Consider the following 18,835-nt stretch of genomic DNA (forward strand, 5'->3'; position numbering starts at 1 on the left):
ACGTCTTCAACAAACATTGAAATTATTGACTATTGTCAAGTCGAGTCAAGGAGCAACCCACAACTCCACGTTTGGACCAATTCAGCAGGTATCAGTTAAAATTTGAGCTGTCCATGGAAGCCTTTATAAATACCACTTATAGTCAGTGAGGTAGTTCTTGCAGGTCATTTCTCATTTACTCCTTCGTCTGGATTTAATGGCTTACTGAGTACTATTGTTACTGATTTCAGAACTAGGCAGAATGATAAATGTAAATCTTGAAAGTCCTCCCACATCCTCCCTTTGTGAAAACAAGAGGGCTGTTATTTAATATAATTAGAAGATCTGGTAACAATATTTGCAAATGTTACAATTCACACAACCCACATGCGGATAACTGCAAAATGAAAGGAGTTGTGTGCAATGTGCATCATTTTCCTGTGAATCTATTTAATTGACATAAACATAAATTATCCCAGCAAAAAACACTGCCTTTAGCTAGTACTAGTTAAAAATAGCCTGTTGGGCTCAATCAAAAAGCAGCACAAACACAAAATCATTTCACTACAACTAACTGAAACGAGTGTGTTATAGGAAGGCAAGGGACGGCTCACACCAGTTGCCATAAAGCTGCGCTGGCAACCGTTTCCAGCCTTACCCCTAACACATAGACAAGGAAAATGCCTTGTTTCTAATGGTGACAAATCACACCACTGTATTGCTGCAGTGGACTGAAATGCATTACTTTTTTTCAGAGCAGTGTGTTGTGATGCAAGATTTTACATTGCAATACCGCTGATGTGAATTGAAATGTTACTTGACATTTTAATAAAGCTCTATGAAAAAAGTAAACAGTGCAATGCACCCGAATCAGCATATTGGCACATCGGCTATGCTATGTTTAGCGCAGCTCACTGGTGTTAAGGGGCCCTGATATTAATTTACATCAAACGGGGAGGGGGGCAGTAAAAACAAGCAGTTGGTCCAGTTTTACCACTCCTCTGACTGCCCAGCCAAAAATTTGCATGGTTGCTACACTACTGCGGTCGTGGTGTGCTGCAGCAAATTTACACCAGAGGTTGCATTTGGCAGGTAGTAGAGCTGCCAAACATGACCTATTCAAGTGAAGGGGCCACACCGCAACTGCTCTGCAACAACACAGTTGCAGCATGGTGCAGAGGACTACCAGTGGTTAACACAGGCAGTGAGGAGGGGACATATCTCCTCTGATCTGCCTGTCAAATGTCTCTGAAAAGCAATCAGGTGTGGAACACCTTTCAGAGAACTAGCATGATGTTGTCCTAACCACGGTCTGTAAAGTAGTAGCTGCTGAATTTAGTGGAAAACAGTTAAAGCCAGTGGTGTATTTAGGTGCTGTTCTGCCCTAGGCAACACAAAAATCCAAAAACACCCGACACCCCCCCCCCCCCGGCGGACACCAAACACCCCCCCATGGAGAGAGCCTGACATTGACCAACAAAACCCCTGCCTCCACACCCGAGAGAGCCTTCCACTACCACCACCACCCATACACTAATAATAATATATAGTGCAGCGCTGGTGTATTAATTAAAAATGAACATGCTAAAATGAATACAAATAAAATAGCTCATAAAGTCCTTCCACAATTAAGTGACCATAGGTGTATGAAGGTCTTCCTCCTTATTAAGGTGACTGGTATCAGGTAGAAAAAATGCACACTCACCGACCGCACATTTTAAATGCGCCTGTGTACACTCTTATGCGGATAACCAGCCAGACATGCAGATCCTAAGGACACATGGACCATCCCTCTCAGATACTAACATCGGCCTTGGGTGCAGTACTATACCTCCAGGTACAAAGGGCCCTTTTTGTTCCAAACGATAGGCAGGCAGGGGTCCCCCTCCTGGTCCCAGGTACTCCAGAAGTGATAGATGCAGATCTGAAACCCTCCAAAAAGAGGGTCAAGAAAGAGGGAATGCCAATAGTGTAGTAGGTTCAAGAACTTTATTGGGTCAACAGTAATTAGGCCAGGGTCGCATGTACACACAAATACCGTTAGCCGTCAAGCAGACTGGTAAATATGAAAATAAACATGTACTAACCCGGCAAAGATCAAAGACCACCGGACCTCCTCGTGGTCCCAGTGGTTAGGAAGTCACACTTGCTACTGGCTCCTCCTGAGGCCTTTCGTGCCACAGCACTTCATCAGAGGGTTGGATGCCATCAGAGTGACTACACTATTGGCATTCCCTCTTTCTTGACCCTAGTATCTGAGAGGGATGGTCCATGTGTCCTTAGGATCTGCATGTCTGGCTGGTTATCCGCATAAGAGTGTACACAGGCGCATTTAAAATGTGCGGTCGGTGAGTGCGCATTTTTTCTACCTGATACCAGTCACCTTAATAAGGAGGAAGACCTTCATACACCTATGGTCACTTAATTGTGGAAGGACTTTATGAGCTATTTTATTTGTATTCATTTTAGCATGTTCATTTTTAATTAATACACCAGCGCTGCACTATATATTATTATTCTTGTTTAAAGGTCCAGTGATTCCTTAGAGTGTTCCAGCAGCTGAACTATGAGCGCTCGCTTTATCCACATGCCATAATTTTTCACCACCCATACACTGGCTGCCAACCCCCCTCAATGGCGAGAGAGAGAAAGATACTCACCTTCACAGCTGCGGACATATCCAGGAATGACAGTTGGACTCTGCATACACTGTCAAGCAGCCCACTCTCTCAGATTCCCGTGCCATGTGTGTCCCTTTTTCTGTCCCTTCTTCTGGGGGAGCAACACTGCCCCTCCTCCCAAAAATGCTGCCCTGTTTGCCTTGTGGTAAATATACCCCTGGTTAAAGCCCAACTGAACTTTCAGTTAAAATCTGTTAAATACATTCCTCTTGAGTTGAAACAAAAGATGGTAAATATCCTAAAGGGTAACTCCACTTTTGTGAAAAAAAATATTGCAAATAAAAAAAAAATACATACAAAATAATAATAATATATTATAATTAATAATTATAATAATAATATAAATAAATAATAAAAAAAATAATATAGCAGAAATAATTGTGACACAAGCCATATTAGAGTAAAATGTTGTTAAAAATACCTTTCTTTTTTCAATCTGGAGGCCCTCTGTACATGGCAAATGGTGTATGAAGCCATTTCTTGCTTATATCTATTAAGATACAAATAGATACAAATCTTTCTGCAACAAACATTTCGGTTTCAGTTATGGTGAGATAGTCCCAAAAGGTTAATCGCATCGAAAGGGATTCAGACCCTGCCACTTTCCTCAGTAGTACTCTTCAAGTGCAGCAGCTGATCACTAATGAAAAAAATCACAATAAACATAGGAATCTGTAACGTTTGCTAAAATTCTTACAATGATCACCCAGAGGGGATTGTTTTTTTCTAAGCAAAAGTAGAATTACTCTTTAAGTTAATTGTCTTTCTTTAGCAGCTAAAGCAGTCTGATGTCTAACAGTTATATATTATGATGCCATTATCCTCCTCGGACTCAGAAATCAATGTGTAAATATATAACTGTGAACTTCCTACCCTCATGAATGATAAATAAGAAGAAATATGGGGAATGTGTAGGTATGTTTTTAGATAGATAGATAGATAGATAGATAGATAGATAGATAGATAGATAGATAGTATATGCACATGTATGTTCAGGAACCTGCCAAATACTGTATTAGTATTCTTGTATAACGTATGGAATGCAAATCTGGGTTTTCCATTTAGAGAAATTCTTCTGTCGGTAGAAAGAAAATAAAAATCAATCAGACAGCTACTTATGTTTGGCGCTGTATGCCAAAATAAACTTCCAAGTTCCAAGTACATGTTTCTGGTCTTTGTTGAACAGAAATGCACGTCGCTCTAAAACTCTGTCCTGTAAGGGCTGCAGTATATAAACTGCTGTTTGTTCTGGAGTAAACCCATTTGCAACTGAAAATTCCCCTCATATTTCCCAGGATTTTTAATGTGAAATCACAAAATGCAGAATGTATGCTAGTTGATAATAACTTATTTCTTTCTCATCCATTGAGGGACACAGTGGGGTTAATTTACTAACACTGTAGAGAGCAAAATCTGGTGCAGTTCTGCACAGAAACCAATCAGCTCCCAGGTTTTATTTTCAAAGCTTAATTGAACAAGCTGAAGTTAAAAGCTGATTGGCTACCATGCACAACTGCCCCAGATGTTGCATTCTCCAGTTTTAGTAAATCCAACCCCAGTAAGTCTTTAACCTCTTGGCGCCAGTGCCTCCCTGCCCTTTAAGAGCTTCAGAAACCAGGAGGTGGGCGTGGTTTTAGGGTCATGTGACCGCCATGATTCACCGTCACGGTGGTCACATGATCAGAAGAGGTCCCGATTGTAAGGGGAGATCAGGACTTTTCCGTGAGTCACGGACATATGTGATGGGAGCACGCAGGGGCGCGCACTCTTAGCACATATGTATTTTCTAATGGCACACAAATATGCGGCCGCTCAGTGTCAAGGCCCAGAGAGGCCTCATATTTGCGTGCACTCAGCATCAGGGGGTTAACCTTCAGGTCATACTGCCCAGGAGGATGGACATCCTTTCTACAACTAAACTATTATTTTGCTAGCACTCTTTTGTCTTCGATTTCCCTTCTATCGCAATTTTTCTTCATACCGCTGCTGAAGGTTTTTTCTGATTGTAGCTAACCAGCATGGCTGCCCCCAATCTGGCTTTTGGAGTTCCGCATCTGGACCCTGCTGGGCTAGATGTTGCAGCCATCACCTGAAAGTGACTTTCTGATACTGGGTTCCACATGAGGTGTTTTTGAGACTCTGTTCTAGAAAAAAGCTTCAGAACACTTTCCAGGTCCAGAGTCGCTAGCTTTGATTCAGAACTTGCACCAGGAGTTACCCCATTTTTGCTAGTTGTTAGTGCCATTATTCCTCATTTCCCTTTTTTTTTTTGCAATAGAGGGTGTTAACACTTTGGTACCGAATGTTGACATAATCCAATGGGTGGAGCATTGTGTGCGTAATCCACGCTCTTTTTTTCTGCCATACATGGTCTTTTGCTCTCACTCCCAAATCAAAGGAGACCAATTCAGCTTTTACTTATGAAGTGCACACTGAAGTTAGAGACGCCTTTTGCTTTTACCAGTACTGTTTCTAGTCTTGAATCGTTTAAAGAGTAACTCTTCTTTTTGAGAAAAAAAACATTCGAATCTGGGTGACAAATCTGCATTGCAGGGATTTTGACAAACTCTGTTGCAGATTCCTTTCTTTTTGCTGTGAAGAAATAGCTATTTGTTTCACTAGACTAATTGCATATTCATTCTGAATGGGAGTGACTGGTTCATTATAAACAGCTGGTGCACTTTCTGCTTTCACAAGAGGAAAGCTGCAGTGTTTGCATCATTTTTAGAAGTAATTAACCCTTAGGGAGTATAACATGTAGGCTGCCAAATCACATTGAATTTTACAGAAAATTAAAGCACTACAGATTGAAAAGGAAAGGTCATTTTAATAAGATTCAATTAAAACATGGCTTCTATAGCAATATGACATATCATTTTTAATTTTTTTCCACTTTAAAATTTCTTTCTCTCTTCACTTTCCCAACTTTTACTCTATGGAGTGCTGGACTGCAGAACCTTTTTTCAAGAAGCTTTTGATCTGCATAGCCTTCAAGTAACGTCATCTCTTTGGATCAGCTCTTGATAACACAGTCAAGACATCCAGTGCCTGAAGCAGCAAAGCAACCCGAAAACCCCAGTGAACCTCCACCATGTTTGACTGTAGGGACTGTATTCTTTTCTTTAAAGGCCTCATTTCTTTTTCTGAAAACAATAGAATAATGGGCTTTACCAAAAAGCTTTAATTTTGTATTGTCTGTCCACAGGACATTCTGCCAAAAGGATTTTGGCTTCTTCAAGTAAGTTTTGGCAAACTCCAATCTGGCTTTTTTATGTTTCTGTGTCAACAGTGAGGTCCTCCTGGGTCTCCTACCATAGCGTCCCTTTTCATTCAGATGGCAACATATAGTGTGAGCTGACACAGTTGTACCCTGTGCCTGAAGGCCACCTTGAATTTGTCTGGAGGATGATCAAGGTTCTTTATCCACCATTTGAACAATCCTTCGCTGCAATCTTTGATCAATTTTTCTTTTTTGTCCACGTCCAGGGAGCTTAGCTACAGTGCTGTGGGCTGTAAACTTCTTGACAATGTTGTACACAGTGGACACAGGAACATTAAGATCTCTGAAGTTAAACTTGTAACCTTGCGATTGTCCATGCTTTTCCACAATTTTTGTTCTCAAATCCTGAGACATTTCTTTGCTGCTCTTTCTCTTCTCCATGTTGCACACAGAGACACACAACAGAAAGGTAGAGTAATATGTTTACCATTTTACTGGTTTCCGCTGTGATTTCTGTATTGTCAGCACCTGTTAATACAGGTGAGTTTAGTTACAATTTACAGGAGCATTACAAACTTGGAATGCAATTATTTCTTCAAATTTTGAGAAGGTGCCAATAGTTTTGTACAGTCCATTTTTGGGGTTTTGCATAGAATGTGTCAGATTTTATTTTTTTGTTTCTCCACTTTTTTTGTGTCATACCAATACAAAGAAAAGATATAAACATAAGAATGCCTAAACAATTTGTAATTGCAACAATTTTCTGGGCAAGGTGGTGCATTTATCTGACAGAAATGCAGGGGTGCTAATATTTTTGACCATGACTGTAGATAAGGCTAGTTAAAGTCCTATACTAATCTTGACTATACTGTAAAAAAGACTCAATTTACCAAAATGGATTAGTTATTACAACTCCTTTTGCTATTTTTTTTCTGATAACAGGATATTTTTATTTAAATGTTGAAATCTTATCTTTTCATTCATTTACTTTATCACCACCTCGATTGGCTCTGTTTCTTGCGCTACTTGATAAACAACTCATTTCTTCTAGCTTGATTTTTTTTACAGGTTTCTGTATTTTTTACTGATCAATATGCAGTGCATGTTTACACCGGGGCATTGAAAACACTGGTCTGCATTTTAAAAAAATGCCTGTATGCCTAAAAGCAATGTATTTTAGGCAGTAGTGTGCAAGAGGCCCTACAGTCAAAACAGCTAAAATGGATGATACTTGTGTTGTATAACTGATCAATAAGGTAATACCTGTAGCAAATTAAAAAATTAATTTTGGATAGTATAAAAGGCAAATAATGCATGGTATATTAAATAATGACTACGTTATGCTTTCCTGGCTTGAGCACGATACAGTGACAAAAGCAGAAACAACACCCATCTATATGCTACACATGTGTTAAGTTGATAATGTGTACGACTGGAAATTTTCTTCCTTCATCTTTTTTTATTTATTTATGATGTTTTGGGTCATGTTACAAGTACTCCCCATTTACTGATCAAGCCCACTTAGGGTTCAAGTCCCTGAGATGCTAACAGGGTAGCTGTGCTTTCATGACAGCTAACCCTAAACACGCCATCACACCTTCAGAAACATCCTCAGCCCCAGGTTCTTGCACTTGTTGCTCTACTTTTCTTCAAGATCTTCGATGTGCAACCACTGGGAGCCAGAATGCCTCCCTGCAAAAAAGTCTCTTGGCTAGGCTCTACTTATGTGAAAGAAACTCAATTTATGGAAGGCCATCCACTGAACAAATAAGAGTAGTAAATATACAATTACCCTTTAACAAGAATGTACCATAGGCTCTTATTTTGTTTTGAATAGCCAAACACATGTTAGTGCATTAGCTAATACTAATTTTATTGCACAGGAGGGAAGCTGGGTGAATATTACACTTGTCAGTTCTCAAAAATCTAGTTCTACTTTGTTTTCAAACGTGGACCTTACACTTAATGATTAACAAAAAGCTCTGATATATAATTATGTGTAATAGAGATACCAAAATACTTGCCTTTATGGAAAAAAAAATGCTGTTTCTAACTAAAAAAAAAAATAATAATGACCTTCACTTCCCTTTTTTGAAGAAAATGCTGCCTCTCACTCCTGCAAGTGCTAGTCCTGTGACCTAGGATCAGTGTTAAGATTTGCAGAAAAAAAAAGTTGGCAGAAAATTAAAGTTATGTGCAGTTATCTGGAGGCTGCAAGTTTAACATCAATGTCATAACAAAAAGGCTTTTGTTGCCTGTGCTCAATAGCATAAGCTGAAATTTACAAACGCAACTGAAAGAGTCAGAGTCGTGACTTATTTCCCCACCGATGTATGGTTGTGTATGAATTTTTCATTCAAAGACAGTCGGAAAGGAAACAGCTTCTGCTTTGCCCTCTTTAAAAAAAAAAAAAAAAACAACAAGGTTCAGTGGGAAATATGATTGATGACTACAACCTGTATTTAGTATTTATTTGAAGAGGAAATATTTTATACATATAGCAAAAATGGATCTATGCTATTAATTGTAAAATGTAAATGTAATAAATAAAATGAATCCAAATTAATATAATTTCCCTTTGAATTAACATTACAGGCTGCTGTATGCTTCTTGCCAGGCTCAAGTATCAGTGGTAGATTTTGCTTGCTATATCTGACTATAATTTGATCTATGTCTCAGATTATAAGGAGGAAACCATTAATTATTTTTTTGCCGTGCAGTTGCCTAGTGACAAATATATATGTCAGTATACTTTCACATTTCATTTTTAAATGCACTCAAGCACAAATATGCAGTAAAACTTTAAGCAGCATATCGAGAATGTATACAGTAGCAGTGTTCTTCTTGAGTGACTTGAGGGAAAATGATCTATTAGAAATATGGTTTTCACTAAGGAAATGTAATATAAATAAGAGACTCAATAATGAATATATCAGCTTCGTGGATCCCAATACTGATGTTTAATTAGCACTATAATCTACTGTGGTTTCTTCATTCCTTGGAATCGGGATTTAATTTTTTCCAGCTATAGCTTTGTAGCAGACCATTGATGAAAAGGTAGATGTGCCTGTTCCCCTGCCAGCATGTATTTTACTGCCATCAAGCACAGTATCCAGCAGCTTCCCATTAAGTGTTAGGCACCATATATTTTATTAAAAAGCCATATTCTTCACAAACTGGTGTAATCAGAATCAAAGGCTCTAGTTCCAAGGTTGGGCTTAAAGTGGTTGTAAACCCTTTGATATTCCTAGTGAAGTGACTGACCTCAGGGGGTACGCAGAGATGCAGAGACGCATAAGTTGTACCTGTTTATCTGCAGTATTCTATTTCTACACCAGTTAAAAGTGCTGAATTTAAAGCTTGTCTGAAAAAAAAGGGGCGGGGAACTGAAGTTATACTCTGTATAGCTTAGTGAGGAGAGCTCTGAGAGCTGATTGGAGGGAACAGACACACCTCTCCTTCACACAGCTCATAGGAACAGAGTTGAGGCTATTAATCTGCGGGAGGTCCTTCCCCTGTCATCATTTTTCTCTTGGTGTCAGGAAAATTTGTCAGAAGTGACTCCTGCTTATAGCAGAGGGACAAAGCAGCAGATAAAAATGATACCTAGTGCTCTTAATTGAGACACATACACATTATAGAGGGATACGGTTTGTTCATATGTCATGTCTGAGGTTTACAACCACTTTAAACTTCTCAATGTTCTCCAGTCAGGGGGGTCTCAGAAGGGATTTTCAGAGCAACTTTATGCTATATTATTTGAACACCCTAATTACAGCTGTTTGGTTTAATTGAGATTACAGATTCCACCTGGAGTGGAAACCTACTTGTTTTTAAAACCGGGTAATGCAATCAATTTGATCAGTTATAATTACCTTCATAAGCACTGAATTACAACTAAACTCTTTTAAAAGAATACTTAGATTTGCTTATGGTGTTCATGTTTTTGCTGCCTGCACTGTACATATCCTGTAAGGCCAGGTTCAGACCTGTGCATTTTTTTTATGCATTTTGTGTTTTGCAGGAATGCAGTGCATGCCATTTATCATGATAACCTATGGATCACATTCACATCTATGCAGTTTTTGCGGGCGTTTTTTTTTTGGAAAGGGTCAGGTACTTTTTTTCCCGCAGCAGTTTGCATTTTTAGTCCAATAGACTACAACTGAACTGCATAAAGAATGCAAGTGCTGCGTTTTGCCTGCATTTTTTATGTGTTTTTGACGCATTTTTAATGAATTTTGTGGTTTTAGTCCGCCCAGCAACAAGTTGGCCAAAAAATAAAATCAAATAAATAAAAAAGCAAAATGCATAAAAAAACCGCATAAAAATGCATGTGCTAAAATGCAAAACGCACTACAAAAAGAACTGCAGAAACAAATAAACGCAAACTGCACAGGTGTGAACCTAGTCTAAGACTGTTTACAGGAACCTCCTGTGGATATGTGTATGCACCAATATGGAATGAACACTACAGTTTTCTATGGTACTGTGGCAGCTTGTGATCCAAGTTTGTAGGGTGCAGAAAATGTGTGACAACACTGCAGTAGTAAGCACCGTCACCCTGAAAACAAATGTCTTTAGATATATCTTACTAGTAAGATTTAAAATGTATGTTACTCTCAATATTTCTTTCTTTCTATGTTTGTGTTTACAAGTGTGTACTTTTTAAATCATATGCTCTATCATTTTCATGTACTTCTTCCATCTGTAGTATCTGGTTGATCCTGCCTTGTTCTAAACTGACCACACAAAACACAGAAGCTGTTCTGTGTTAGCATGGTCAGTTTTTTTTATCCTTTGGCTGGCCAGTCAGAGGTACAGGATACTGTGCAGACGATGTGCAGCATGCTTGTATTGAGAAGTTTTTCAGCCACCACACCCCCTGATCAATCACAGCCTGCCTCTGGCACACACACCCTCATTATCACAGCCTTCCCCTGGCACACTCCCTCCCAATCACAGCCTGCCTCTGGCACCCCCCCTCAACCAATCAAAGCCTGCCTCTGGCACACACTCCCTCCCAATCACAGTTTACCTCATGAACATGAACCCTGCTCAAGCACAGCCTTCATCTTGCTTCAGGCTGAATAGACATGGGATACAGGTGCATTGTAATAATATTTTATTCCAGTCCCAGAGTACATATCCCAGTGATATGTACTCTGTCCAAGGCCATGGAGGTGACCTTGGGTTTCTATATTTGTGAGTCTTGGCAACATGTCTCCCCACAAGAAGATACAGGTTGCCAATCAGCATGCCATGCACATGTTTGTATATCCTTCTCCAGATTTCTTGATGAGTCTTCCCAACATACACTCCACACTCACACTGGAGGTAAACCACACCTTTAGTATTACAATCAACAAAGTGTTTAGGTTCAAACCAGTCCCCATTTGGGAGTCTAAAATCTTTTTGTTTAGGTACAAATTGACAGTGGGATTAATCTCCACAAGGAAATGTTCCTCTCATTTTAAATGGGTCTTTGCTGTTCTCTCCCTTATATTCACTTTGTGTTAGATACAATAATAAAATTTGTTCTTTTAAATGTAATAGAAAGGGCATGTGGGATTAAATCCCTCAGCACTGGGTCATCCCTTATGATAGACCAGTGTTATTTAATATTTTTTCTGACTTCCTCGTTGGAGAATTTTTTAAATTATGTGTGTCAAATTATCTTCAGATTTGACTTTCTGTTGAAAAATTAAGGTTTGTCTATTTTGACTATTAGCTCGATTAAACTCTTTCCTAAGGTATGTTTTCATATAGCCTCCTTTTCAGGAGTTTCTTTGTTAATCTATCCACTTCTGTTTGAAAATCTGACTGGTTTGTGCATTTGAGTTTTAATCTAAGAAATTGACTATATGGAATAGACTCTTTTAATGAAATTGGATGAAAACTGTCAGCGTGTAGAATTGTATTTCTTTTCTAAACAGGTTAATTGACCCTCTGGTCCCTTTAAACAATCACATTTAAGAAAGTAACCTTGTTTATGTTGTACATCATGGTAAAATACAAGTTGCAACTATTTGTGTTCATTTTTGCCAGGCATTGCATTGACAATTTGTTCTGGACATCCCATAAAAAAATATGTTGTCGATGTACCAGTGCCATCTGAGAGAAAGATTTTCTCCCACTTCCCCTTGTACAGATTGACATAGGATGGGGCACAAAAAGTCCCCATCGCTACGCCCAGTTCCTAGAGGAAGCAGGAGCCCTTGAAGAGGAGAACGTTATGGTTCAATATGAATTCCAACATTTGCAGAATAAATTCATTATACGACCAACAAAAAGTGCTTCTTTGTAGAAGAATATGTCTAATCACCCTCAGACCTTAGTCATGTGGTATGAAATTATACAAACATTTTCTTCCAGTGTATCCCTGATCTAGGCCAGTAATATATGCAGATTGGGGTCCAAAATGTAATAGAACATTGATGTGTGAAGTTCAGATGTGAAAGAACTGGGCATCTCCTGTAACCTCAATCTGCCATAACCAACATTTACTTTTTTGGGTTTAGAGAACATTTAAAAGTTTGTATTATGTATGCTTGTAAGGTACATGATGGCAGATAAATATAATGGATAGTACTTGGCTAACTAAAGAGGTGACACTTTGGACTAGCTCTAGAACCTTGGTCTGAATTATTTCTCAGCTGCTTGTCTCATCTGACCCAGCTACTTTGAGAATTCCATACTAAAAGAGAATACGCATGACTACAGTTTTCTGTGCTGTGAGGCAGATGTTCCCAGCACATACAGGGAGAAAATTATGACAAGTTCTTCAACAGTTATCCTTTGTTCAACACAGTCTTTCCCTCACAGTTGTTTTCACACTTGTTTCAACACCCACCTACGCAATCCTAATAAAAGTCAGCACTTTGCACTATAGAGTGTTAGGTTTCTTTCTTTCAGTACTTTTCTGTGCTTAAGTTTAAAATAAATTAGAACCTGTTTGGTGAAGAGAAAATGCATTGAAGAACTATGATATACAGCATTTCAAAATGTATTATATGTTAAACATTTTTATTATCCTTAATACTATTATTATTATTATTATTACTACTACTATATCATGTCATGCTTTGAATATGAAAATTGTTGAAATCCTCATAGATTTACAAAGACATAAGGAAGAATGTGTATATATTTTTTGGGCAAACCATTTATTTGCAAAATACTTTTGTGCTAGCCCTGGTTCACACTGTTGTGAATTGTGATGTGATTTGACCATTCAGATCACATGACGATCACATGCAAGGATCGGCAATGGAACTGTTCTAATCGGTGCACACCGATTAGAAAAGTAGTTCCTGCACTACTTTTGCTGATTTGGGGTGAGATTTGCATAGACATCTGTGCATGAAGCCGCACAGATGTCTATGTAGTCTCATCTGAAGTCGCACCACCATCTGACTTTAAAATTGTGCGACTTCAAGTGAAGTCGCATGATTTCAATGTCAGATCCAGAGTGAATCAGGACTTAGAGGGCAGGTTTTGCCATGGAAAGGCTGCTTTAGGACAATAAGGAAAAACATGTTGCATAAGCATAAGAATCTAAAACTTTCTTTCATTAATTTTGGTAATGTTGGTAGTTTATAAAGCATCTCATATGAATATTTATTATATGATTATATCAGAGGACAGACTAGAAATGGATGTAAATTTTCTAAATTGTACACGATTAGGTAGGACATAATCATCACCTTTCACCAAGTTATATCTGGTTTCCAGAAATAAGAGGGAAAGAAATTCACCCCTCCCGTTTCCCCGTTGTACTAGGGAGATTTTATTTTGAAACACTGTATGTATTTCTTTTGAAAACTTTATAATAGACTGTGTAATTTCCCCAATTTATCATAAAAAAGGTAATTTCATTTTTTATGATATGCAGAATATGCAGAAACTACCTTTCACCATTACAAATAGAGATTATGATAAAAAATGCATGCATATGTGTGTGTGTATGTATACTGTGTATATATATATATATATATTTATATATATATATATATATATATATATATATATATATAAATACTGTGTACTGAAAGATTTGAAATAGGCTATTTCAGTTTCGCCTCTAGGATTTTCTGCTGATAATCAGACTGTAAAACAGCCAGTAAAAGTGTTGCCCATTTGATTTTGGCACACTTGTGTACTAATTTGAAATTAAACATTATTTTAGTTAAAGCAGAAGAACTTTAGACAAAGCTTTATGGTAAAGTGGTAAAGTGACCATTGTTATTAGGGCAGGATATAAATACTTCCACAACACTAACACAGACTACTGTAAAACTCTACAAAGGTTTTGACCCTTCTCTACTCTTCTAAATAGTGTTTTATCTATGTGTCACCATTGGTGAGATTTCCTCTCATTTCCTTTCCAGGTAACCACTCTCATTGAGACAGGAAGTAGGGGAGATCTTCCTAAGGATGACACAGACAGTGCTAAAAACATGACAGAGGTTCCAATCCTATCTAGTTTTGATTGGAGTCACATATTATGTAATAATAGGTGCCTTTTCCACATACTGTAGCTGCAAATATATTGTGCTTAAACTAAAACTTGTCTTTTATGCTTTAAAAGCCATTTTAATCTTACAAATGACAAATTTCCCCTTATCCTAATGTTATAATTGGTTTCCTAAGCTGTCTGTAGTCAATCACAAGGGAGGAGTATGCCTCACTCATCACTTCAATGAGATAGCTTTCAGGGGGAAACTTACACCTGTTTAATGGAAGTAAGGTAAATCTGCAGACGGATGTAGAGAATCTTTATGTACATTTTTTATTTATTTAGTTAGCTTGTATAAACACAGAATAAAGCTTTGATTTGTGAATTAAATTGTAAGCTTCAAGGTTTATTTTAATCAAAGGTCCTGTTATAATGAATGTATATTATGTTTTGTGTTTCCATATTTAGATTCCATATCATCTGTTAGAAGATTGTGCTCCCAGGGAGATGATTCCTCATGAAGTTGTTGGGGTTCCTTCTGGAATTAAATGTGATTTTCCATTCACCAGACTGAAATCAGTATCAGTCAGGCAGTGAGCAAGTAGTGGGGGTTGGCGGGGGTGGCAGAAAGCAAAACATGAAATCTAATCAAGAAAGGAGCAATGAAAGCCTGCCACCGAAGAAACGTGAAATTCCCGCCACCAGTCGACCTTCTGAAGAAAAGACAGTTGGATTGACAAATGAAAACCATCGTACAGATAGTTTATCATGGCTTCCCACCACGGCCAGCAGCCATGGTGGACGTCATCATGGGCCTGCAGGAACTTCAATAGAAGCTGGTTTACAACAGGGGGTAGGTTTACATAAAACACTTTCAACTGGTATAGACTATTCCCCCCCTAGTGCTCCAAGGTCGGTACCAGCAGCAACAACAGGTCCTGCCATTTATCAAACTGTGCAGTCTCAGTCAGGGGCATCAATGTCTCCTGTACAATATGCTAATGTGCCCCAAACGTTCCAGTTTATTGGACCGCAGTATAGTGGACCATCGTATGCAGGGTTCATCAATTCGCAGCTAGTTTCACCTACATCGAATTCCGCATCAAGTGCTGTGCCCTCAACAGCATCAGGAGTCTCCACTCCATCACAACGTTCCCAGATGGAGGCTTATTCCACTATGTTGGCCAATGTAAGCAGCTTAAGCCAGCAGGGGCATAAAGGTGAACCGCATCTAGATCGGACTCCAGGATTGATTTCAGCAGGATCTCCTCCTACACAGTCAAGTCAATATGTGCATAATTTAAGCTCATCACAGAGTGGAGTCAGAAATCTGTCACCACCAACTATCCCAGTCCATTTACATACCCACCCAGTGATTCCACATACACTCACCCTGGGTACTTCCCCCCAGGTGGTTGTGCAGTACTCAGAATCAGGAGCTCATTTTATTGCTAGGGACCCTACAAAGAAAGAAGATAGTTTCAGGTCACAAGCCAAGGAATTATTAAATGGGGAGATAGAGAAAGTTAGGAGATTTGTAATCCCTCCCTCAACAGATGCACAGCTAATGAAAGCAGGCAATAATAAACCAGCTTCCCAACATTATGAGACAAGGCATGTAGTGATGCACCCAAGTACTGAGTTTAGTGCTCGGGATCCCTCAGGTGTTCGGACCTCTGTCATGGTGGTACCCAACAGCAACCCTGCTGCCACAGACATTGATGTTCCACAAACCATTAAGAGAGAAACCTCACCCTCAACTGCTCATAACAAGGGAAGCTTACACTTAGGAAAACCATCCCACCGGTCCTATGCTTTATCCCCACAACAGACTTTATGCGCAGAAAGCGTGAAAACCGTGGCCACTTTATCTCCTCACACTGTCATCCAGACAACTCATAGTGCAGCAGAGCAACTTTCTGTTGGGCTGCCTGCTGCAGCCTTTTATGCGGGTACACAACAGCCAGTTATTGGCTATCTCAGCAGTCAGCAGCAAACCATTGGTTACCCTGGAAATTTGCCACAGCACTTGGTTATTCCAGGCACACAGCCCTTGCTCATACCAGTTGGCAATCCAGACATTGAACCATCTGGGGTAGGGGTAGCACCTGCTATTGTCACTTCATCTCCCCAATTTGCAGCAGTGCCTCATACTTTTGTCACTACGCCCATTCCTAAGAGTGATAACTACAGTGCTGAATCATTGGCAACACAAGCAGCCTACCAGACCACATTGGTTCCAGCTCAAATACACCTTCCTCTAGTACAGTCCGTTGCTTCTCCAATGGCAGCTGCTCCCACACTGCCCCCTTATTTCACAAAAGGGTCAATAATTCAGCTGGCCAATGGTGAGCTAAAGAAGGTAGAAGATTTAAAAACTGAAGACTTCATACAGAGCGCCGATATTAGCAACGACTTGAAAATAGACTCCAGCACAGTTGAAAGGATTGAGAACAGCCATAGTCCAGGCATTGCTGTGGTTCAGTTTGCTGTTGGAGAGCATCGAGCACAGGTGAGTGAAATACTGCACTTATGTTTAAATTTTGTCTTTCAGCCATTGTCTTTAGTAATACTGTGTAAAACTCTATCAGTCTTAGAAATGTATAACTTTCATTACTTACTATTACCATATTACTATACTATATATTTATATATTCATATATTGCTGTGACTTTCTTTGGATCTTCTTTACACTTAAATATATATGTCATAGCATACATTTTTTTGTAACTCTGTGGTGCTGGGCAGTCAATGTTTATACACTCCCATCACAAAGACCGAGCTGACAAAGACAGCTCTTGGTCCAGACTAAGGATTGGTAACCAGCGGGACTGGCTTCTGATCATGTGACCACTGAGACAGTGGTCATTTAACTGCTGTTCCTTCTCACACCCCAGGGCATTCATAACTGTGTTTAGACGATTTTTGTTTGATTGTAGAGTGGATACAGGTTGCTTTAAAGTGTTCACTTTTACAGAAAAAAATGTAAAGTTGAACTAACACCGGACATCCTCCCCACACCCAGTCCCCACTGTACTTATCTCCAGGATTGCTGAGTTGTCAGCACTCCCATAACCGGTCCAGCAGTCCAGAGATTTGAAATCCCTACTCTTCTCCCTCTTCTCCATGCAGTGCTTCTGGGACAGACCAGTTCAGTTCACTGTGAAGGCACAGAGGGAAGCACTATACGGAGAAGAGGGTGAAGAGCAGGGATTTCAAATCCCTGAACCAGCTGAGAGCTCAACAACTATGCAAGTACAGCAGGAACCAGGGAGTGGAGTTATGGTGTCGGGTGCTTACCTTTACATTTTTTTCTGTAGTAATGAAATAACCTCTTAAGCTCATATCTTAGTGCAGGATAATTTTGGCAGCTAACAAGGTAGCTGTAAATCTGCAAGAGCTGAATAGTATTAGGGTTTAGGTTAAGGATAGTTTAAAAATCATGGGTTAGAGCAGCGGTGTCAAACTGGTGGCCCTCCAGCTGTTGCGAAACTACCAAGTCCCATCATGCCTCTGCCTTTTGGAGTCATGCTTGTAACTGTCAATCTTGCAATGCCTCATGGGACTTGTAGTTTGGCAACAGCTGGAGGGCCTCCAGTTTGACAGCTGTGGGTTAGATGATCTAATTTATTGAAACATGAGAGATGATGTGTCTGCTCTACGTATACAGCAGACACATCATCTCTGTATTTTAAAGGAAATCTAAGGTCACAGCCCACACTTTCATTTTAGAACACCAGCATTGTAATAGCAATACAAACAACTGTCATTTTTAACAATCCAATATGAGCTTACTTGAAATATCTTATGAGTGCTACCTGTCTACTGTACTGACCATCGCTTTCCACAGCTTCCAGCATTTCTTCATGCTTTCTAGCTTCCTCTCTCCTTTTTACTTTCCTATTCTAAAGACTATATACTGTATACCATGGTACCTTGCTACTTGCAGGCAGTATTCCTGTACTGACTCCACTTCCTGAAACTCCTCATTTAAGCACTTATGTAGTACAGAAGGCAGGCTCTTTGAATTCTGTGCCACAGCAGTACCTATTCACTGGGCATAATGAATACGTCATACAGAATTCCAGTAAAGGTGTGGGGATCTTCACAAAGTAAATTTACAAGCATCAAGATCATTCCGATTATTAAGAGTAGGCTTGAAATACCATATAGAAATGAATATGCGATATTACATTTTGGCCACAGAATGTTTGAAGTAACAAAATAGTCAGAGCAATAGAGGCAGGGATCTTAGGAGCAGACACTGTTACTCATATTTCACGAGGTATACTTTTGTTTATTAAGAGGAAATTGGGTCATTTTTAAATTTCTTTTTATTAAAAAAACTATCCTGTAAATAAACATTTAAAAATGGATGCACCCATGATACATGTTGCAGTTATGGGCCTTAGCAGCTGCAAAATTTTGTGTTTGTCTGTTTTTTGTAATTTCTTAAAAGGGCTGTAGCTAACTCTGCTAACCTTCTTACTACCCCAT

General features: G+C 39.2%; 1 protein-coding gene across 4 annotated transcripts in view; it reads left to right on the forward strand.

The window, feature by feature from the left end:
* Positions 1 to 18,835, forward strand: part of ATXN1 (ataxin 1) — a 378,441-nt gene that overhangs the window by 338,248 nt on the left and 21,358 nt on the right. For all 4 annotated transcript variants that reach the window (XM_089682288.1, XM_089682287.1, XM_089682290.1 and 1 more), the window contains exon 6: positions 14,807 to 16,850. In XM_089682288.1, coding sequence (XP_089538414.1) covers positions 14,976 to 16,850 — 1,875 coding nt within the window. In that variant the 5' untranslated portion in view covers positions 14,807 to 14,975. The remainder of the gene's footprint in view (positions 1 to 14,806; positions 16,851 to 18,835) is intronic.

Source organism: Staurois parvus, unplaced genomic scaffold (genome assembly GCF_062004578.1).
Source record: "Staurois parvus isolate SC_StPar_1 unplaced genomic scaffold, SC_StPar_1.0 ptg000287l, whole genome shotgun sequence".
NCBI classification, from domain to species: Eukaryota; Metazoa; Chordata; class Amphibia; order Anura; family Ranidae; genus Staurois; species Staurois parvus.